Below are 23,093 nucleotides of genomic sequence, written 5' to 3' on the forward strand. Positions count from 1 at the left end.
AAACAAAAAAGACTTGAACCATTGTCTGACTCCTGGAGCTGAAGAATTAACAGGAACTTTTCAGAAAAAGCTATAGTAAAAACACTAGGACTGTGTCACCAGTGGGAGTACTAAAGTGGATATGCTTAATCCATTTTACTAGGTACCTTTAGATGATGCACTGCTTTCCACAGACTGACAAGCGCAGCGCAGCTAAACCTGATTGGGCTCTGAAACTATCAGCAGCTCTGATTCGCTACAACATGGTTCATCCCAATCCTGTACGTCACTTACAATTTACCCGAGCCAAAAAAAATGGTTCGTTCCACCCAGCTGTTGCCAGTTTATGGTTCATCCCAGGCACACCCTATCTAATGAGGATGGTATGTTCTATCATTAGGGAACTTTAGCAGTTTTGCCTATATAGGACCGCATCAGGAAAGGAGAAGGCCAAATTAATACATAATTATCATTCTACCGTCCCGGAGTGAAGAAGACTGTCGTCTCATTCCAGGACATTCAGGTTAGCTGTTCTTTTAATTTCCCTTCTTCACCCCATTCGTCCTTCGAAATAGCTCTGTCCAGCCTTCACACCTACCAATAAAGGAATGTACCATTGTTGTGCATGGGGGGGGGGGACACATTATTTCGTGAGAGGAAGGTGTCCTGGTCTGTGACGGGTAGAGGTCTCCGGGGCCCTCACTCTGTCGGTTCGTCCCGGCCGCGTTCACACAGCATCAGACAGACACAGACCCCCCCCCCCCGTCTAAACGGTCCTCCTAAGCCTCAGTGGGGGCTAAGGACTGTCCTCTCCACCTTCCCCTGTTCCTTCCTGTCAGCCCAGGGAGTGAGGATGGCGACCGGGGCGCCCCCTTCTACCTGACGCACCAGCCCCTGCCGGACTCCTGCCTGTAAGGTCAGGCCCTGACCGGACGCGGCTCTCCTCCTCCTCCTCCCGCCTCCAGGGCGTGCCCAGCAGGCAGAGCAGCGGGCTGGGCCCATGGAGCCGTGCGCCTGCGTAGAGAGGGAGCTGGACAAAGTGCTGCAGAAGTTCCTGTGCTACGGCCAGCACTGCGAGCGAGGCCTGGAGGAGCTGCTGCGCTACGTCAGCCAGCTGAGGGAGGAGCTCGGCACGGCAGGTACGCGAGGGGGCGTGGAAGCGGGGGGCCGCGGAGCTGGGCCTTCGCAAGCGCGTCCGCAGCCTGCCGGTCTGTACCGCCCGATACGAATCCCACTGAACTGGCAAGAACGAATAATCAGCTTTGTTTTAGTGCTGCATCCTCTATCCCACTCTTCCTCCAAGAAGCCCAAGGCGGCGTACGTAGGTAACACTCTCTCCCATTTTATCCTCACAACAGCCCTGTGAGGTAGGCTAGGCTGACAGATAGTGACTGCCCACGGTCACCCGGTGAGCTTTGGGCATAAGTGTGTCTGGCTCTGTTTTGGATGACAATCAATATAGATAACGTAAAGAGAGAGAGAGTCCTGTGGCACTATCCAGGTTAACAGGATGTCACTATGGCAACGCTTTTCATTTTAGACTAGAGTTCACTTCATCAGATGTGTGCGGTATTATCCTCAGTTGGCAGACATATTTATTTTTTATTTAATAATACTTGGCACTTAGAACATCTCTAAGTGGTTTACATATAAATGTTAAAAATCACTATTACAAACAATTTCAGCTACAATAACCATAACAAGTGATGCAAGGAACAGTAAGATGGAGCAGCGTATGATTAATTGCAATTAATATATAACATAGGTGGGTGCGGAATCTTGTAATCACTGAGGCCAAAAGGCCGTAAAAATGAAGTAGTACAGCCTGTCACACTTCTGTTCAAAGCTCAAATGCATACAACAGGGGTGGATAGAAGGTAGATCTATTGGTAGGTCTCTGGATGATTTGCAGCTGAGCAGCAAGGATTTCTAGCTTTCATTTGTTTAACAATAGTAATGAAAAATGAATCTCCTTTGCCCTAAATCAGCTTTCCCCAAGCTATTGCCCCCCAGATGTTTTGGACAACGACCCCCAGTATTCCTGACTATTGGCCATACTGGCTGGGGCTGATGGAAGTTGATGTCCAAAACATCTGGAGGGCACTAGATTGGGGAAGGCTGCCCTAAATGATATCACTGAAATGAAGAAAGGCTTTTCAGAAGAGGAGTTTGGTGTGGAAGAACTGTGACCGTTCTTTAGTTCTGGTATTCAAAACAAATTCTTTAATTCTAGGTGTATGTCTTTTGCACCAGGATCAGGTTGGTGGATCTCAGGGTTCTAGTAAAAAGACACAAAAAAAAGCCTGCCCACTCCTTGTATGTGAGATAAGCAGTGACCACACACAAAGAGCAGCAGTTGGTAATAATGCAATCTTTCTAGCTTTGCTATTCTAATTTCCCACCAGTAGAGGGAGAGAAGCTTGTTAATAATTGAGACCTAAATGAATAAATTTAATTCAGCAATTTTACTCCAGAGTCTCCCTTTGAAATCCCTTTGTCAAAAAATTGTCAACAACAGTGTCTCCTTGGAGACTGAAATGTTCTCCCCCTAGTTTTTTTAGTATTGTCCTTTCTGATGTCAGGTTTACATCTATTCTTTTGGGGAGAGACTGACCTGTCTGTCCTACGTAAAGATAGCAGAAGGCCATTATTGACAGGGGATGGTATATAATGTGTTCAAGGATAACCAGGTGAATGAGCCCCCGATAGTACAGCTGATATTAGGTCACATGTTACTTTTGCTGGGTAGGGTATGGGTAAAGAGTTGGCATCTGTTTGTTTTTTCGGCAGGGCCTAGATATTGAGTGTCTCAAAGGACTTGTGGTTGGTACTGAGTAAACATTTTAGACTAGGAAGCTGTCTGTGAGGTCAGGCCTACCATCTTAGACCTGTCCATTATCCAGGATTGACTGTAGATAACTGAGGATATTTATTTATTTATTTATTTACAGCATTTTTACCCCACTATTCAAAAAAGGATCCCAGAACGGCTTAGCAAGATTAATATTAAGACAGTCCCTGCCCTCAGGCTTAGAATCTAAAAGACACAACAGAAAAAGAAAAAGCATTTTGGGGGGTGGGGAGGCAAAACTCTGGTGCTAGTTCTTAGTTTCATGTTCTTTGGTAATCTTTCTGGCAGGCAAGGGCAAAACAAGCTCCCTTCAGCTGTTCCTTCTCTGGTGATGTATGGGGCTCGGGGTCTCCCCCTTACCATTATGTTCTTCCTGGGAAGAGGTGGGTGCAGCCTTGCAGTAGTCCTTGGTTCTCTGGCTGATTGATGAAGCCAGAGTTAGCAATCCCAGGAGATGTGCTGGAGCAGTTTATTGCTGGGAACTGAATTTTACAACAAGTCCTGTCACTTTCTTTTGTGGGCACCAGTCTGGCATTGTCAATCTGTTTCTTGCCTGCCTGGGGTGTTTTTTTTATAATTTAAAAAATGAATTATGTGTGAGGCCCTGTCCCAGGAACTGGAGCAAATGTGATTGTATTGTAAGCTTGACTATAGATAGTGAATCATGTAGTGTGCTCTGGGTAATCGAGACCCGAGTGCTGCGTGACGGAGTGAGCTTCCATCTTCAGTCCCAGCTCCTGCCAACCTAGCAGTTCGAAAGCAAGAAATTGCAAGTAGATAAATAGGTACTGCTTTGGTGGGAAAGGTAACAGCGTTCCGTGCACCTTGGTGTTCAGTCATTCCAGCCACATGAGCACGGAAGTGTCTTCGGACAGCGCTGGCTCTTCGGCTTAGAAATGGAGATGAGCACCACACCCTAGAGTTGGACACGACTGGTTGGGGACACCTTTACCTTTTTATGTAGATATATGAAGCAGTCAGTAGGCTTATGGAATAATATAGTGCTTGAGTGTCCATTCTGTAGCTGCACAGCGATGTCCATAGCAACAGGTTCATTTCCTGAAGTTCCTGGTGGAATTTCTGAAGGGGCTCCTTCCTGTGGGCCCAGATCACAGTGCTATCAATGAATGTTGAGTAGAGGAGAAACATTTGGAAACAGGAACAGAGGAAGTGTTGATCTAAAACAGCCATAAATATGTCGGCATAATGTGGAGTTGGGCGGTGGCCGTGCCACTGACCATACAAGCTGTCCCCAAATCTGAAATAACTGTGGATGAGGCTGTGCTGGGGTACCTTTAGGAATGATAATCTTGATGGCTTATAGTCCATCTTTGTGGGGAAAGTTGGTATCTACAGCCTTTACATCAGCCTTCCCCAACCAGGTGCCTTCTAGATGTGTTGGACTACAACTCCCATCATCTCCAGCCAGCATGGCCATATCTCTGGAAGACAGCCAATACATTGTAGCTTCCTGAGGAATCATAGAATAGTAGGGATAGAAGGGGCCTATAAGACCATCGAGTCCAACCCCCTGCTCAATGCAGGAATCCAAGTCAAAGCATCCCTGACAAGGGGCTGTCCAGCTTCTTCTTGAATGCCTCCAGTGTGGGAGAGCTCACTACCTCCCTAGGTAATTGGTATTGCTCTAACAGTCAGGAAGTGTTTCCTGATGTTCAGTCAGAATCTGGCTTCCTGTAACTTGAGCCCATTATTCCGTGTCCTGCACTCCAGGATGATGGAGAAGAGATGCTGGCCTTCCTCTCTGTGACAACCTTTCAAGTACTTGAAGAGCGCTATCGTATCTCTCCTCAGTCTTCTCTTCTGAAGGCTAAACATGCCCAGTTCTTTCAGTCTCTCCTCATAGGGCTTTGTTTCCAGTCACCTGATCATCTTTGTTGCCCTCTTCTGAACCTTTTCCAGCTTGTCTGCATCCTTCTTAAAGTGTGGTGCCCAGAACTGGACACAGTACTCAAGATGAGGCCTAACCAGTGCTAAGTAGAGGGGAACTAGTACTTTACGTGATTTGGAAGCTATACTTCTATTAATGTCTGAGACAAAGTTGACTCTAGGATAAATTTGCTGATTCAGAATTTATCATTAGGTTAGTTTGTATTTGTTTAGGACCAAGGGTTTTGTAATACTCTAGATGTGAAATTAGCATAGCAAAGAATTGTGTTATCAGTTGCGGCTGTTGTTTATGGTCACTGTGCTTACTATGTATGTATGTATGTATTTATTTCTATACCGCCCAATAGCCGAAGCTCTCTGGGCGGTTCACAAAAATTAAAACCAAACAACACACAATAAAACCATTTAAAATATATAGAACATTAAAACCACAATATAACAATACAACCACAATAAAACCTAGCAGCAGTACAGGAGTTTAAAATACAGATTTAAAATAGCAAAGATAAAAATTTAGAAAGCTAAAATGCTAAAATGCCTGGGAAAATAAAAAGGTCTTCATCTGGCGCCGAAAGGAGTACAATGTAGGCGCCAGGCGAACCTCACTAGGGAGCTCATTCCAGAGCCGGGGTGCCACAACAGAAAAAGCCCTCCTCCTAGTAGCCACCCGCCTCACTTCCTTTGGCAGGGGCTCACGGAGAAGGGCCACTGATGATGATCTTAAGGTCCGGGCAGGCACATATGGGAGGAGGTGATACTTCAGGTAACCTGGCCCCAAGCCGTTAAGGGCTTTAAATGTTAACGCCAGCACTTTGAATCGGGCCCGGAAATGGACTGGCAGCCAGTGCAGCGGGAAAAGTACTGGCGTAATATGAGCTTGCAGGCCAGTCCCTGTTAACAATCTTGCTGCCCTAGTTTGGACCAGCTGAAGTTTCCGGACCGTTTTCAAAGGCAGCCCCACGTATAACGCATTGCAGTAATCCAGACGAGAAGTTATCAGAGCATGGATAACTGTAGCTAGGCTATCTCTGTCCAGATAAGGGCGTAGTTGGTATACCAGCCTAAGCTGATAAAAAGTGCTCTGTGCCACTGAGTTCACCTGTGCCTCAAGTGACAGTTCTGGATCCAAGAGCACCCCCAAACTACGAACCTGATCCCTTAGGGGGAGTGCAACCCCCTCCAGAACAGGTTGAATATCACCTAGCCGGGCAGACGAACCACCCACTAACAGTACCTCCATCTTGTCTGGATTGAGTTTCAGTTTATTAGCCCTCATCCAGTCCATTACCGTGCCCAGGCACTGGTTCAGAACAGCCACTGCCTCACCTGGTTTTGATGAGAAAGAGAGGTAGAGCTGGGTGTCATCCGCATATTGATGGCACCTCAGCCCACACCTCCGGATAACCTCCCCCAGCGGTTTCATGTAGATGTTAAACAGCATGGGGGATAAAATAGAGCCCTGTGGAACCCCATGGCACAATTGTATGTATCTGAACTCAGCACAGAAATGTTAGACTGTACGTCTTGCTCCTACTCGTAGATTAATGAAAGAGGGAATGTGTCTTGCTGCTTCAGGATGTTCTCATGCCATCATCTAACTGGCGTTTTGATTTATTTGTGAGCAGCAAGCTTTCTAGACTTGTTCCCACTCTGTTTTTTTTGCTCCATAGAAGCAATGGGAAAACTCTTCCCACCCCCACCCTTTGTCCCATAATATATTGCATCTCCTACTATTGAACAGGAGTTTTCTCCCAAGACTAATATTTGAGGAAAGACTGGTTGCTGGTAAACCGAAGTGTTTCAGATGGAAGTTGTAAGCAAGCAATGAGAAAGACTTGCCTTATAGGGGCTATGTTGCTGACCTGAATGATGATATTGGTGCCTTTCCTACTGCAGCCTTGCAACGGACACCACTTTCTGCTACGCTCTCCCTGGTTATGTCCCAGTGCTGTAAGAAGATCAAGGACACTGTGCAGAACCTAGCTTCAGACCACAAAGACATTCACAGCAGCATCTCCCGAGTGGGCAAAGCAATCGATAGAGTGAGTAACTCGACTAACTTGGTTTGTGTTTCAGGAACAAGATGGGAACCAAAGCATTTCAAACTGGATCCTTCCTGAGCTATGAGAGCAAATGTCATCCCAAGGTTTTTCTCGTATGTGCTCAGGCACCCAACATTTTATAACTAGGAAATGTGCATCTTCTTGTCTACTATTTTGTGCTTTGGCAGCATCTACACCACACTTTTAGTCCAGTGCTGAAAAACAGCGGTCTATTCTTCTGAAAATACTTTTTATTCTATTTTTTATCTTTATAAATGAAATAAACAATACCAACAACCTAATCAATAGCTACAATTTCCCAACAGTACAGTATTCTTAAGAGGACACAGCAATAACAAAAGAGAAAAAGAAAAAAAGGAAGAAAATGAAAAAAATGAAAAAATGAAAAAAAAAGTTATTTAAAAGGATTAAATTTAAACTCCATTACACAGAAACTTCAAATCCCATTCTACTTAAAAATTATACCTATAACATTGGCAATATTACAATTCAATACAGCATAAGTAATCAACCTTACATTTCAGTATCATATCATCAGTCTTATAACAAGGAAGCAGGCCTAGAATTCATTTCCAGTAACCATATATTTCCCTTCAATTTAACCAGCCAAAAATCTTACTAACTAATCTTACTAATCTTTAGTAATAATAAAAAAGGAAGAAAATTTAGAAGGGTAATGATAACAACAAATCACTATTAAATTTTATAATGTTATATAATAAAGCTTAAAATCAACCTCACAACAATCACTAATATATTTTGTACTAGATATATAAATGAGTGAGCACATTTCTATACACCCTCAGACAGTAAATTTAAGTACAATATATCATATCCATTTTAAAAAGAAAGAGTTTAAAGAAGAGAGAGAAGGAGAAAAAAAATCTCTGGCCTCACCTGGATCTTCTAGACTAAACATAACCAGTTAGCAAAACATGTTTGTAGATTCCATTTCATGGTGCTGGAACAGAAATCTCAAGCGATTTTCCATTTAGCCACTCCTCCGCCATTTCATAATTCTGAAACTTCTTCATCTGACCTTCAGAAAAAATGCAACATGTAGCAGGATATTTTAAGTGATATTGTAAGTTCATTTGTTTTTCCATATTTCTCGCCTTGGTAAATTGCCTTCTTTTATCAGCAACTTCTTTGGTGTAATCTGGAAATAGCATAACTTTATCTTGTTTCCAAAAAAGGTTTCCACCCTCTCTTGCCTAATGCAGGATATAATTCTTTGTGGAGATTCTTGCAAATTGAACTATAATCGTATAACCAGTCCCTTTGGCATTTGACACACGGAATGCCTGCTCAGTATCAAATGCATAATCAGATGGCACAGGGAGTATCTCATGCAGGAACTTATCTACAAAAGTAGGCAAATTTACATCAGTAGGTAAATCTTTAATCCCATTGATACGTACATTTGTCTTGTGCTCAAAAGCCTCCAGTTGAGAAATTCTAACAGAAAAATTGTTGAAAAAAGCTTGTGACGTAATCTCATTCCCTGCCATCCGATCTTGCAGCTCGTTAACTTTCACCTCCATTTTTTGCCAAGAAGTGTTGATTAAATCCACAGCCCCTTGCAGGACGGTGATGGAATTTTGGATTGCATCCAACCTCTTAGCCTGTTCAGCAAATTGCAAGGACAAACTTTTTATCAGAGCAAGTAACTCCTCTGTATTTTCACTTGTTGGAGCCTTTGCCAAGGGAGGTGTGGGGGGAGTAGGTGGAGACCCCTTTTTTCACCTTAGTGTAGTCATCCTTCTCTTCAAACAAATCTTGCAGGTCCTCAAATATTATTAATATTTCTTAATCCATTCCTGAAATATTGTTGGTATATCTTAATCCATAAACTACAATGGAGCACATCAGCCCTAATTTCTCCTAATTAGATAGGAGGTTCAAGACAGCTTTGAGCAATGATTAAGCTCTGGCAGACTAGCCCCGGAGTCTAGCCCCCCTGCTACTGTGCAGCAAGAGCTATGCTTTCAAAACTTCATCCAGAGCTGCTCCTGCCTCCCCTTTTCACTCCAGGGGAGAGATGAAAAGGTTTTTCAATCTTTTAAAAAGCTGTTTGAGATAGCGTCCCGTGGAGGTTCCGTGGAATGCTGCAAGGGCAACATTGGTTCTGACGGAAGTCAAAAACATCTGTCTGTTCTTCAGCTTTCAAAACCACTGCATTTCCTCTAGAATTCCTGCATGAAATAATCTTAGATTCTCTTCCCCCTAATACAAAGATTCTCCAAAGTGAAATAGATCATGTAAAGCAGGGGTGGGGGAACCTGTGGCCCTCCAGGTGTTGTTCCACAACTCCTGTCAGCCCCAGCCAGCATGGCCAATGCTAGGGATGATAGGAGTTGTAGTAGAACACAATCTGGAGGACCACAGGTTCCCCAGCCTTGATGTAAAGGACATACATATATGTGCTTTGTATTGATCAAACAATGGTGGTGTTTTAGTTCTCTTCACATAAATCATTTAAATAGGAAAGGGGGTTGTTCTTGGGCATCTGGGAGTGAAAACATTAGGGAGGGCATTAAGCAGAAAGATATGACTTGGGGACCATGAGAGAGGATCTCCTAAACCAGGGGTGGGCAGCCTGCAACCCTCAGCCTAATTTCAAAAGCCCTTTGCATGCAGTCAGTTCAGACCTCTGGTAAGAGTGATCTGTCCCTTCCCTGGCAGCCCACTGTGTTGGAAGGAAGAGGGGTGGGGGGGAGAGAGAAAAGGGAGTGGCAGAAAGAGGAAAGGGGTGTCCCACCCACTCTTGGCTTTGGCCCTGCTCACCACTGACACGCAGCCCCCAACTGCTAACCCATGAGGAAATGCAGCCCTTTACAGAAAAAAAGTTACTCACCCTTGTCGTAGAATTCTGCCAAGTAGGGAGGCATGTTCAACTTTTCATAGTGAACATGGCTAAAATCTTAAGAAAAAAGAGCTCTAATTCCCAGGCAGGTGCTACCTAAGTTTCCATTATCAGCTGTGTTCAGCAGTTCATGTGGTGATTGGCCTCCTTTCTGCTGCTGCCAATATAGCAAAGTGCCTTATTTTGCAGTTTGCAAGAATTGTATTAAGTAACTTTGCCCCCATTTTTAAGTCTAAACTGAAGGGTCAGTGGCAAGAGCTAGGCCAACAGTAAGTTTCTTGAGTTGAAACCAGTAGTTTGTGGTCAGTGCATCAGTTAAGAACCAAAGGAGGGACATTGTTGTTACTCAGATAAGGATTGGGCATGGAGTCCCTCTCTATCAGTAACTATTAAGGGGGAGGTTCCACCCATGTATCTGCCTTGTACCGTTCCCTTTGCTGTTAAACATGTCGTGCAGGAGTGTCCACAGTTCTTAAGTGCACAACAGGCCTTTTCTGCATTCCCTGTTCCTTGCCTCAGTTCTGTGTGATTATATTGATCTACAAGTTTTATTAAGGTTGCTGAGCTCTATTGGCTTTATGTCCTCTTTTTAATACTGAATTATTGGGAGCAAGTCACTGATGCAAGAGTTGTTCTGTATTTGCAATAAAATGAGTGTGTGGTGCAATATGGCCTAGCTGCTGTTATACATACACGTCAATAGAACTGTCTACTTTTTTGCAGTTATTGCCAATTTCACAGTAATCTGTAATCACAGCCAGTCGTGTACTTGGTGCTGGTGGGAAGTGAGTTATTGCTTTGGGAGTTGAAATACTGGTTGGAGGAGAGTTCCCCTCAGCCCTTGTGAATGGCTAACTTTCTGTTCTGTTCCAGACTTTTGATGCTGACTTGTGCGGCATTGTCCCTGCTATGGTTTGGGAGTGCCAAGAGAAGCAGATCCTCGTGCTGGCAATTATAGAGCACCTCTACCAACAAGGGATGCTGGGAGTAGCTGAGGAACTGTGTCAGGTACTGGGTTTTAGGAGACAGAAGCAGGAATAGTATTTGCATGGTATACAGAAATTGGTAATTATAGCTCCAAATTGTGCTGTGGCTACCGGGAACTACTTGGTAGTGGCCATGGAGTTATGCCACTATTTGTTTCTTGCTTACACCTGCAGGAGCAGTAGCCTGGCCCTGCTGGCCAGTCAGGTCTCCAGGAAAGAGCAGCTCTTCTGCCTGCTCATTCCATCTAGCCTGTAGAGGGTAGAGCCTTACTTGATTCTCGATCCGTGACTATTTCCATTTCCGCTTCTCACCTGTTCCCTTTTCTGAGAAGGGGACAGAGATTTGTTCTCAGTCAACTTCCAGATTTCCCTTCCACAGGAGTCCACTGTGAATGTGGATATAGACTTCAAAAAGCCATTCCTGGAACTTAACAGCATACTGGAAGCTCTGCACAAACAGGACCTGGAGCCTGCTTTGAGGTAAGAACGAAGAGTTATGCACCCTTTTCCTCCTCGGGTTCTTGTTTCCTCTCCTACTGCACTTCCCAGCCGAATGGTTGTGGCCCCTTGAGCTAGCCTTGTACTTCACTAGGCAGTGAATTTATCCATTCTTAGGGGTGGTGGCCTTCTTTGCTTCTACTAGTTCTTACCTTCTGTGACATCCAATATAGTTCCTGTAATGGGCTGTACAAGTCTGAGCCCAGAGAATGACAAGGACATGCTGCCAGTGCTACCACCTACAAGCTGCCTCTAGCCAGACTGTCCACAAATACATAATTTGGATTGGAGCATTCTTCTTTGCTATGACAACCACTCCAAGGCCAGCTTTCTCTGTAGACTATGGTACTGAGCAGTGTTGTCCCTTGCCCAGTTGGGCGATCTTCCACAGACAGCAGCTGGCAGAACTGAACAGCTCTCTGGAGTTCCAGCTGCACCGGCTCCACTTCATCAGGCTCCTTGCTGGCGGTCCAGGCAAGGAGCTGGAGGCCCTGAGCTACGCCCGCCACTTCCAGCCCTTTGCTCACCTACACCAGCAAGGTAAGGCTGTTCCCAGAAACTTACTCTGGCACTTGTCCCTTATAGCAGTTCTCTCGGTGGGGATTGATCTTTCTCTCCTAGGTCTGCTGCAGTGATAAACTCTGCCCGGGATCACCCCGTTATGAATGCTGTTGCACAGTGTTTCCTTAGACCTCATCATGCCATTGGGCATTGGTCCCCAAGTTTGTTGCTTCAAGGAAGCCCATAAGCGCTAATTATCATTGGGGCCTCCCTTTTTTAATAGGGGATAGCTTTGGGGTTCCCTTGACTGCAAACAAGGGAGTTGATTCACTGTCATGTCCCATTGTTTCTGATAACTGGTTCCATAACAGGCCAGCTCACTGTGTCAGTGAAAGCATGTTAACATGAATTATGCTTCCTGTATCTCTTTCTACACAGAGATTCAGGTGATGATGGGCAGCTTGGTGTACCTGCGGTTGGGCCTTAAGAACTCCCCATACCGGCACCTGCTGGATGATAGTCACTGGACTGAGATTTGTGAGACTTTCACTCGTGATGCCTGTTCCCTGTTGGGACTCTCAGTGGAGTCACCTCTGAGTGTCAGGTAAAGCTGGATATGGGTGGGACTGGGGGAAGTGCTGAGCAGTGCTGAGCGTGCTCTCTCTCACTCTCTTTGCAGCTTTGCTGCAGGGTGCGTAGCACTTCCAGTGCTGATGAACATCAAGGCTGTGATTGAGCAGAGACAGTGCACGGGTGTCTGGAGCCATAAGGATGAGCTGCCGGTGAGGGCCTGGCCCAGTCTGGGGAAGGGTGCTATGATGGAGGAGCCGTGGTATGGGGTTGGGGACCACCTTGTAAAACAAGTAACTACGTCAGCAACATCATGGGGTTTAACTATTCTCTGCTCTTAACAGATTGAAATTGAGCTAGGGATGAAATGCTGGTATCACTCAGTCTTTGCGTGCCCCATCCTGCGGCAGCAGACAACTGATTCTAACCCGCCTATCAAACTAATCTGTGGGCACGTTATTTCTCGAGATGCTCTCAACAAGCTCATCAATGGAGGAAAGTGAGTGACTTTGCAGACTTCTGTTACTTTAGCCAGAACTCCGGGAGACAGTGAAAGATAAATCCCTTCTTGAAAAGTTGATATTCACCTTCTGATGAGATCAGGCTCTCCCCTTTCTCACTGATTACTCTCTGGGAAACATTGTGGTGACCTGATTGGATTAACCCCCCCTCCCCATCTAGATTTGGGAAGCCTTTTTCCTTTTAGGATAGTTTCTCCCTTTCATTCAGTTTCTTGGTTTGACCTGGTGTAGCTGCACTGGGAGCGCTGCCTTCTGCTGGGTAACAGGGTATTTCTGTGCTAGCTATGAGACCTTGAGTGCCACTACCCAGTTTCTAAGGTACAGATCAGTAACTTGCATTACCAAGGTCAAATCAAATCCTTTGTTAACATATCAGAAGCAAGTATACAGAAGGGCCGGTGAATGTGACAACAGGACTTGCTGGCAGTGTGGGAAGTTTGAGGCTGGGCCAATTTTCTGCACACCAGCTCCAAAGTGGATCCCCTTGCAAAATCTGCTCCTGATCAGGATTCTAAGGTCTTGTTTTGATCCCTCTTTCTTCACTTTCTGCAGGTTGAAGTGTCCATATTGCCCCATGGAGCAGAGCCCAGCTGATGGAAAGCGTCTTATCTTTTGATATTGGCAGGCCTTGGAGATGCCCTTGTGAAAATGGGTGGTTGGGACACTACTCAGTGGGAGGTGTCATGTATCAGCAGGAGTGCATAGTGTCCTGCTTGAAAGCAGTATTAGCTACTGTAGCCATGGAAGGGAACTGTAGCTCATTGGGCCAGAGAGCTCTCTTGTGTGAGGCAAGACACGAGGTTCTGTACTCCTGCAACCATACAACTTTATCAATCCTCCCTGGGGGCGTTAGTGGCTGGTGCCCCCTTTTTACCTTCTCCCCATGCACAATTCTATTTCTTGTTCAGATAGGGGATGTGCCACAAACAGTAAACAAGGAGCTGCTGCCATTTTTAAATACTTAGATTTATTTCAAAATCTGTTTCTGTTTCAATCGGTTTGAAAGGGAAAAGAGTTACAGAGTTTCCTTCCTCTTCCACTGCCTTGGGAAGAAATTTCAGAAAGATGGATTACATCTAACTTTAGTTAGAAAATTTATGTTTGGAACTCTGCTTGCTGCTATTCTGAAGAAAGCTTTAAAGTAGGTAGGAAAGGAAATGGGGACAATAGCAGGTCTGTAGGCATTACCAAAGGTGGTGTTTGGACCAACCTCCACACTCAGTATGGCTCTTCAGAAAATGAAGTGGGAGTAAATTATAAGATTTAATGCTTCCTGCAAGAACACCTCCTTCGATTTTGAGACATAGCACAACAGTAGGAACACTGTATGGAAGAAGCTCATATTTAATGAGAACACATATTAGCATCCTACTGCTGTATTATTTTGAGTAAGGGTAGGAAGAAACAACCAAGCTGTTAAATGAAAAAGCTATAATTACTGGTGCAGGATGAGAAAGCTGGTACAATAGCAGACATAACTGGGACATCTTAAAGCAGGTATATAGCTGAGAAATAAAGAAAAAATACAACTCTTTCCCCCTTTATATTACTGACAATTCTTGGCAGAGTAATAGAAGGGCTCTGTAATACAGATGTATGGGTACAGATCCTTAACAGATCTTAAATCTACTTTAGAGATACTAGTAATACACCTTGGAGATAGATGAGAACGTAAATACTATAGCTACTAGCACAGTTGATAAAAGCCTGCATTTGCTGTTCTCATGAACGCTTCAAGATCTGAGCCTGCTTCCTTTCGGAAAAGGAATATCACGGCTATTTACAAACAACTGTGAAGAGGTACAATGGAAAGACAAATAGCTTGTGTCTTGAAAGTTAGGGATATAAGAGCAAGTGCCTGCAACTTAACATTTTAACAAGTTTAAATTAGAAATTAAGGCTGCCATCTTTTGGAGTAAAGATCTGTATTGGCCTGGAATGAGAGGCCCTTAAAAAAAAATATCTCTAATGCCACTGTAGCCCACTGACATCAGCTAGGGGCTTTCTCACTGCATGTGATCTTTGTTTTTTCCTCTGGAGCACAGCAGCTGCTATGACCAGGAATGGAGATGGATGGCATGAAAATACATCAAAATAAATCTCTCTTCAGATGACTTGGTGAATGGTTTTTTGTGTTGCTTTATTTAGAACTTGATAAAATCCATTGCCTTAAAGCAGATCTATTCCACAAAATATCACTTTCAAAACTTCTCAACAGAATATGACTCTCATGGGAAAACAAGTAATAATATGTAGGGGTAGAGCATACCAAACTAGACACTTATACAACATCTTTACAAATATTTTAATTACTTCCATGTTTCCCTTAGGGTGCTATAGGCTGCTCCTTCGAAGCTGGGTATGGAGCAGCTCCATAACACAGGCTGCACAGCTCCACATACATTTGCTGCAAAACAGTAATATTATTCTGAAACAGTTGCTTAGTTTATAATGGTCCCTTGAAGTGGGCATGAGCATTGCTGATCATGCTGCCTGCCCTATTCTTTACCCAACCCCACCAAGCACAGCCAGCTCTCATACACAAACTTCAAAAAATCAGTGTCAGCTGCATAGAACCTATAGGCAGGGCCCAGTGAAGTTAGAGTCTTAATTGCATCTCTCATTAATGATCACAAAGGAAGGGGAAGAGCCTCTACCTCCTCCAAACACTCATCATAGGCTTCTTGATAGTCCTCATGGGCCTTGATCATGATAACACAGGTTGGGCGTTTTGAGCCTGCAGCTGCTCCCAAGTCCTGAAAGGAGAAACGGGAAACAGCATTCAGTTGCCTAGGTCATATATAACTTTACCTTTTACTCAAACTGCACATGAAGACATCTCCACTGTAAAGCAGCAGACTATATGCCAATTCATACAAATATATTACATGATGCAAGTTGAGGGGATCTACTGTTCTAGAATATGACTAGACTCCAGCCATATCAGGATGCAGAGCTACCTACTATAAGGAATAACTCATGAAACACTACAGAAGTCTTAAATTGGAAACCAATGTCAGCAATGGTGTGCAAATAAAATAAAGGCACAGCTACTCTGATAATCCAATCTCCTGGTATGACAGAGGGCAGTATTCAACCTTGTCACAGCATTAGTGTTTTAGGCTAGCACAACATCATTAGCTTTTTTTAGCCAAGGGGGAAAGTGGCAATTTGCCACTGAAATTTGGTAGCAAATCGTTGCTTTTTTCCTTTGCCTAGCAAGTGCTAATGATGCCACACTACTGTTGGTTTTTGCTAGCCCAACGTCATTAGTGCTACCACTGTGACAGCATTGCATACTGCCCATTATAGCTCTGCTGTGCTGTTGAGATTTTGGCTGTGTCTGCATATTGGTAATAGTGTTACTGCACAAGGCTTGTTTAGGTGATTTTAATGCAAGACATTTAAGAAGGATTTTCACAGCTTTGCATTACCAGACCCTACCATCCCATAGTTTGAGGACTTTAACTCCAAAACAAACATTAAAAAATAGTATTACAAGCTCAAGCACTGCATTTGCAGGGAAGGGATAGCTGAAGATCTTTTGTCGCTAAATCTTTATCCCTTCCCTGCAGATGCAAGCTCTGACCTCAGGCCAGGAAGAAACTATTAGGGCCTACTCTGTTTAATTCTCAGCACTGAGGTTAGCACACATTAATAACTAAAAGGCTGTACTGTGTTGCACTAGTTGCAGCTAAACTATGGTATGATTAATACAACAGCAACAATATTACCATGATTATATTTTGTGGTTATTTTTATGTTCTTTGTGGTTTCTGTGGATCCCACACATGGGTGGAAACTTCTATTGCTAAGGAATTTTTGGCCAGAACCCTCCCCCATTATCCTGTGCATATGTCCCTAGCGGGCTACTGCCTATTCCATCAGCTCTCTTCCGATAACCGTTGTACAATTGTTTAATCGTCTGTTGAAATTGCTTTTAGTGTTATAATGACCTATAGCCTAAACACACAATATACTCATTCTGTTCATATCTTCTAACTTTCATTGCTACTAGTATGTTACTGCATTCTGAACCTAGAAGTCCTGCTCCTGCCACATACTCAGAACAAGTGAAGGTGGAAGGGTGCAAAACGGTGTGCTGTACAGCTTTGCTCATAGTTAAACCCTGTATTACTGGTACATCTAATAATCTCTGGTATTTCCAAGTGCACTTCAATGAATGAAGGCAGAAAAGCAGTTTGTAAGAAACAGTAAAGTCTTGGCTAAGGGAAATCTTGGGCCTGTTCAGATAGGAAAAACAGGTGTGAGAAAAAGGGATAACAGATGTAATGTTTCATAGAATCCTTATTTCCCATCCCACATTTATTTATTTATTTATTGCATTTATACCCCGCCTTTTTTCCTCTTGCAAGGAACCCAAGGCGGCTTACATTATCCACCTCCTTTCCATTTTATCCTCACAACAACAACCCTGTGAAGTGGGTTGGGCTGAGAGGGGGTGGGCTGAGAGTCTGTGACTGGCCCAAGGTCACCCAGTGAGCTTCCATGGCTGAGTGGGGACTAGAACCTGGATCTCCCGACTCCCAGTCCAGCACTCTTGCCACTACACCACACTGGCTCTCTAGTCCCTACTCAAAGCCCGCAAGGAAGAGGGCTTCTTCCCTGTTTTTCTCCAACCTTACATTACCGTTTTGGAGGGGATATAGACATATGGGAGGCTCCTATCTTCACACATGATGGGGATATGGCAATAAACATCAATAGGTAGTGTGTCTCCTGCAAGAACTGTGATCCTAAAAGAGACACAGACACAACAGCATCAGCAAAATAGAGCAGTGAATGAAAGAGCAATGGATGGTTGGAGAACAAAAACACAAAATCTGAGGTACTATTAATCTCTCCAACTTTGATAATGTAATACGGGTACAACCCGTATTATTACTTGAAGTATCTCAGCAGGGCATACTTCTACATAGACATGTTTACGATTTGGCTTTAGTGGTGTCTCTAGACATCATATATGCAAAGAGATCTTAAATATTCATATACAAAAAGTTCTGTAGCATCTTAAAAAGCCTTACAATGTATTGTGACAAATTTCCATGGGCCACAGCTCACTTCATCAGGCAGATGCTTGAAGTGTTATTTACAGTTGAGAGGGAGGATACACAGACACACAGGGGGGAAGTATTTCAAAGTGGGCCAAGGAGGCCCAGCAACGCAACAGATAAGCATACATATTACTATGTGAAGCCAAATGAAAAGGTCCAATGAAAAGGGCAAATGAATCGAATCTGAAGGTTTTTTAAAATTAGCCAATATCTTGCCGACACTCATTTACATGCAAGACACCTTTCCCTGTTCCCACACACAACAGGATTGCTTTTGTGATGCTGCTACCACCTTGCTTTTTTGTGCTCCTTCCCATTAACAGTTCACAGCCCCTTCTGTCCCTTGGCTCTTCTGCTGCCACTTTAATGATGTTGACAAGCACCCCATGATACCACAAGGTACTCAAAGGAAGGAGCAGAGAAATTGTCTGATTTCTAGGCTTGTAACAGCCAACAGAAAACTTCCCTAGGAACGAAGTCTGTTGACCCCAACCCTTTGCCCTTTTGAGGTGAGGTTTGTTTTTTCAACACACGTGTATGCGTGTCTCTCTCTCTCTCACACACACACACACACACACACACACACAGTCACGAAGAGAGTTCAGGATCAGAGCCCTTCAACTAGAGCTCCAAGTTCAATACCAGGCTTCGGACTGGCAGAGGCAGTCACTAGAGACGGAGGCGGCACCGAGGGCGAATCGCGTCGCGAGCAACATCGTGGGTTCTTACCCCTTCTCGCCTTTGTTGATGAATTTCTGGACCTCTTTCACCCCACGCCGGATCTGTTTAAGCTTTGATGCTGTAAGTCAAACAGGAGATTTTTTAGCACGAAGCCCAGCAGGACAGCCAGCCTGAAGCGGGGCCCTGCGCGCTCCCGCCGCCCCAGGCGGAGGCCGCAGCAAGGGCTCCTCCTCTCGCACCTTTCTTGATGCACTTGTAAAGCTTGCGCGTGAGCTTGCGGGAGGCCAGAGGCCGCGCGATCGCGTTCACGTTCTCCACCAGCTCGTGGTAGGACCGCTCCGGGGTCGCCGCAGGCTCCGGCGCTTCCCCCGCCTCCTGATGCTTGACTCGACCCATGGCTACCGCCCTGAAGGAACACGCACCCACGTGCTTTTCTGCTGCCGCGTTTCCGTTTCTGTGCCAGACCAGGGAACGCTGGGAAAAGAACTATAGAGATGGGGGGGGTCTTGTAGCCAGCCCTCCCATTGCTCGGCTCACTCCGCTCTTTTCTCCTCAACCAGCCAATGAGAAGGCGACTAGGTGTGCGGAGCTCCTCCCACTGCTCTGGAGAGAGCTGAGCTTCCGTAGGCCGTGGAGTCCCATTCCCAGCAGGCACCGCGCTTGGCCGCCCCTTCAGGAAGATGGCGGCGGGGACGGGTAGTGAGTGATGCTCTTTCGTTTGGGACGGAGGAATGTAGCGGGCCTAGGGTTATCCTCTCCACCCCCCGCGGTTTTTTGTATTAGGGCGCCTGCACCTTTAAGAGAGAGCTGAGAGGCAGCAGGTCATCAGGTGCAGCTTTTCTGATCACAGCATTTACGTACAGAAAAATGCTTCATCGGATGTATTTCTGCCTGTCGCGCAACTTTTAAAAGCACAGGACTCTTGTCGTCGTCGTCCCCGCACCCAAGGAGCAAACCTTTAAAACGGGTTGGCTGTTGTGAGGTGGTTTTTCCAAGAATTCGCAGATGATGGCTCACTTCCCCCTTAGTTAGGATACCTGGGAATAGAAACGTAGGAAGCCCGGGTCAGAACGCTGGTCCATCCGGCTCAGTTTTGTCTACCATGACTGGCAATGGCTTTCCGGGGTTTCAGGCAAGAGTCTTTCCCAGCCCTACCTGGAGATTGAACTTGGGATCTTTTGCATGCCACACACGTGTTCTGCCACTGAGCTACGGCAAGTAGACCTTTCCTAGGGTTTCCTCTATCTGTCTGTGGGACATTTTCAGGAGAGGCTGGCTAGTTGGATATGGAGGCTGCAGCCTTCCCCAACTGGCCACCCTGCAAATGTGTTGGACTATGGCTCCCATCGTTCCCTTCATCCTCATGACCATGCTGACTGGAATGACGGGAGCTGTAGTCCAACTCATCTGGAGGGCACCCAGTGGGGAAAGGCTGCTGTAGGGGCTAGGAAATGAATCTTTTAATAAGTTTGGGGGCTGCATTGATTGCAGTAGGTTTTAATTGAGGGGGGTGCCACTGAGAAAGATCTCTTTTTGAAGTATGCTGGCAGGTTGTGATACTGCGATGTTTATCATTTTTTCCATGGCAGAGCACAAGTTGCTGAGTGCTGGACCCACAGAACCATGGTCTATTCGGGAGAAGCTATGCTTGGCTTCTTCTGTCATGAGGAGCGGGGACCAGAACTGGTAAGAGACATATTGCTGATGGTTACAAAAGCTTCCTGCTAAATTCTGTTCCTGATTGTATCCTGGAACATAGGTGAATGCATGTTGTGTGCTTTGTACAGAACTCTTGAATTGATGTATGGTGGTGGTTATTTCAAACGCCAGAAGTATTTAAATGCTATTAGAACTTGCAGGTTTGTGGTCATCCTATAGGGAGCAGGAGGAGCAATGGAAGTGTCTAGCGATGGCATTTTGGAGGGGGAAAGAAGGAGGCTGGAAGAGACTCAGGATAGCTCCCCTCCTCCTTGCCCGCCAAAGCACCCCCTATCTTTGTTCTCAGAGGCTGGGTTCCCGACCTCAGAGAGCAGTTGGCACCGTTCTTTCTGTGCCAAGGGGAAGGGGGGGTCAGAGCCCCAGTTCTCTCCTCCAACAAAAACTGTGGGAAAAACAACTGTAGAATCATGGAAAACAATGTAGTCCAAAGAGCTACTTAGAGGCAGGATTTTCTACACCTTAAATTAATGCACTTAGAAGCTTAATCCAGATACATAGTATATAGTGAGTTACATTAAAGTAATTTAGTGATAAATAATTTTCAAATGAAGCCCATATTTAGTAGCATATATTGATGAAAAGGGACATATTTTATGGGAAAGGCCTGTAGGGTGCAATCCTATGCATGTTTAGACAGAAAAATAGTCCTACAACTCCCTGAGGAATGCTGGGAGTTGTAGGACTCTCTTCTGTCTAAACATGCATAGGATTGTGACCTTAATGGAAAATTGATCAGATCTATATGTTCATTGTCTGATCATTGCTGAGTCTCATTATTCATACTGATGTAGTAATAGCTCAGATAGCTGTCAACACCAAACTGTAATCATGACAACTAGATGATTTTGTGCGGAAAATAACGTTTATATAAATTCTGAGAAAACCTATTTGGGGGGGGGGGGCTGTGTGATAAGTAGCCTTTTTGCAGCTGTTCGGAAAGCTCCCACATTTTTGCTTGCCATGGCAAGAATTCTGCTGGCCTCTGGCAGCGTGGTGAGCCCTCCTCCCAACCTTGAAACTGAAGAGGTGGGTGGGGATCATCCTGGCAATGATCCCTCTCCCTTGCCATTTCCAAAGCTGGGAATTGTTTCATTGCTGAGGTGCCTGGAATGTTTGGGCTACACAGGGCCAAAGCTGCAATCCTCCCCCCTTCTCCAGCAGGAAAGGGAGCCGGGGGGAGGTCCTTAGCTACCCAGCAGCCTGACCAACAGCCCCTGCCACTCTTTCTAGCTCCAGGCTTGAAGATTGAAGAAGAGCAGGAGATTGGCCCAGATCTCAGGCCAATCTCGGGCACAGCATGAGGTCAGTGACAAGGGGGGGGGGCAGGGTCTTGGCAACCACAATTTTTGGCTTGGCTGCTGAGGCCAGCCAGAAGTTGTGGGACCATGATGGCATACCTTTGAGGTAGGTTAGGCTGAGAGAGAATGACAGGCCCTGGGTTACCCAGGGAGCTTCGTGGCTGATTGAAGATTTGAACCTGGTTCTCCTCATTCCTAGTCTGCCACTCTAACCAATGACAGGGGGAGGGTTTAGTGAGTAACATATGGTTGTTACCTGCAATGAGCTCTGAGCATGGGGTACCACATAAAATAATTAAATGTATACATTTTAAGAAAGCGCTGTATTGGGTATATGTCAAGGTTTCTCCAACTCGGTGAACTTAAGGTGAAACCTTCTCCACTATAATTCACTTATAAAGGGAGCAAAGCTTGTAAACTCTTCTTTCTTCTCCAGGGTGTCAGTCAGCAGAGCCATCAAACCCTTTGCAGAGCCAGGCCGCCCACCTGATTGGTTTTCTCAGAAGGTAAGAATGGGCCTTCATTTCCCTACTGGGGAATGGCTGTCTATGGGGCCCATTGTGAGCATCTTGTCCCATATCGAATGAAGCATATTACACCATTCATTTCAGCAGCCACGACAAGCAGTGTCAAAGAATGAGGATCTCTCCCAGTGCTCACTTCTCCCTGTGAAGGGAAGTAAGTGCTAGAGAGAATGGAAAATAAGCTGGCATGCAGTGTAGAAATTAACTGTTCTAATTCTAGTAGCAGAATTGTTGCCTAAGATGGCTGGTGCTATTCTCCGCCCCCACCCAAATTTGTGGAATGCAGAAGGTCTGCTCTCTAGCCTCACTTGCAGGTTTTAAAACAAACCCCTATACTGAGATCTTCTACTGCTAGTGCATGCATGCACTCAACTGCTCACCTCTTTCTTTAACAGCTAGCCATATACATTCAGCATCCACCGTCTCTGCTGGAAAGCTGCACACAAGCAGGGATCCAAATCAGAAGGCAGCAAAGCATCCCCCCCCCCCCCCGGCAGGTGTATCTGGAAACAGTTTTAATATGTGGAAGGTGTTTTACAAACTACCTTGAGTTTCTATCTGAATGCAAACATCCTTAGTGTTTTCTGTACTGATTGTTTTCTGAGAACTGCATGTACTTTTTTTCTAGCATTGTGCATCCCAGTATTCTGAGCTCCTGGAAACAACGGAGACCCCAAAGTAAGTTCAAAGGCTGAACCGTGTGATATTTACATTTTTTTCCTGTTTGAATGGGACAGGGCAGGAGCTGACATTGCAAGGAGGACACTGTCTAATGGAGAACTACCGAGGGTTGGGGTATATTTTGGTTAGGGTACTGAAGGGGAATGGCAGTCTGGACAGAGCTGACCAAAACAGCTGAAATTCAGCTTCCAGACTGCATTTCTTTTTGAGTCTGGTTGATAGCAACTATGGTAACTTCCATATTCTGCCCTTTGCTAAATACTCTGTTTACATACAAAGGTAAGGCACTTAGCCAGAACCTTTGTCCTCCAACTATGCTACCATAATTTTTGTGCTCCTCTTATTCACCTTCCGCTTGAGTTCCAGTAGTTT

The 23,093-nt window shown here is 45.1% G+C and overlaps 3 protein-coding genes across 17 annotated transcripts in view; 2 read left to right on the top strand and 1 right to left on the bottom strand.

The window, feature by feature from the left end:
* Window positions 1-284: 284 nt before the first annotated feature.
* On the top strand, window positions 285-14,864 carry RMND5B (required for meiotic nuclear division 5 homolog B). 4 transcript variants are annotated; one of them, XM_084839457.1, is made up of 10 exons: window positions 285-502; window positions 945-1,118; window positions 6,635-6,780; window positions 10,541-10,675; window positions 11,033-11,133; window positions 11,525-11,691; window positions 12,091-12,256; window positions 12,332-12,434; window positions 12,567-12,721; window positions 13,296-14,864. In XM_084839457.1, the coding sequence occupies exons 2-10, from the start codon at window positions 980-982 to the stop codon at window positions 13,357-13,359; spliced, it is 1,176 nt and encodes a 391-aa protein (XP_084695583.1). In that variant the 5' UTR covers window positions 285-502; window positions 945-979; the 3' UTR covers window positions 13,360-14,864. The 4 variants fall into 4 exon arrangements, with proteins under 4 accessions (XP_084695583.1, XP_084695582.1, XP_084695584.1 ...); XM_084839456.1 differs by having other exon boundaries at window positions 311-502; window positions 819-1,118; XM_084839458.1 differs by lacking the exon at window positions 945-1,118 and having other exon boundaries at window positions 378-502.
* On the bottom strand, window positions 14,139-18,917 carry NHP2 (NHP2 ribonucleoprotein). The gene is made up of 4 exons (XM_084839459.1): window positions 18,739-18,917; window positions 18,548-18,617; window positions 17,395-17,500; window positions 14,139-15,499 (listed from the first exon to the last, which is right to left on the bottom strand). The coding sequence occupies exons 1-4, from the start codon at window positions 18,893-18,895 to the stop codon at window positions 15,374-15,376; spliced, it is 459 nt and encodes a 152-aa protein (XP_084695585.1). The 5' UTR covers window positions 18,896-18,917; the 3' UTR covers window positions 14,139-15,373.
* Window positions 18,918-19,165: 248 nt separating this feature from the next.
* BRD8 (bromodomain containing 8) overlaps window positions 19,166-23,093 on the top strand; it is a 34,541-nt gene continuing 30,613 nt past the window's right edge. For 7 of the 12 annotated variants that reach the window (XR_014788460.1, XM_084839460.1, XM_084839464.1 and 4 more), the window contains exons 1-4: window positions 19,166-19,713; window positions 20,089-20,185; window positions 21,953-22,022; window positions 22,669-22,718. Coding sequence is in view for 11 of the 12 variants with exons in the window: in XM_084839460.1 (XP_084695586.1) it covers window positions 19,602-19,713; window positions 20,089-20,185; window positions 21,953-22,022; window positions 22,669-22,718 (329 nt within the window). In the remaining variant the exon portion in view is untranslated. The remainder of the gene's footprint in view (window positions 19,714-20,088; window positions 20,186-21,952; window positions 22,023-22,668; window positions 22,719-23,093) is intronic. The other 5 variants (XM_084839461.1, XM_084839463.1, XM_084839465.1 and 2 more) reach the window with 1 other exon arrangement.

Source organism: Heloderma suspectum, chromosome 2, assembly GCF_057233095.1.
Source record: "Heloderma suspectum isolate Gila_16-S chromosome 2, 16-S_ref, whole genome shotgun sequence".
NCBI lineage: Eukaryota > Metazoa > Chordata > Lepidosauria > Squamata > Helodermatidae > Heloderma > Heloderma suspectum.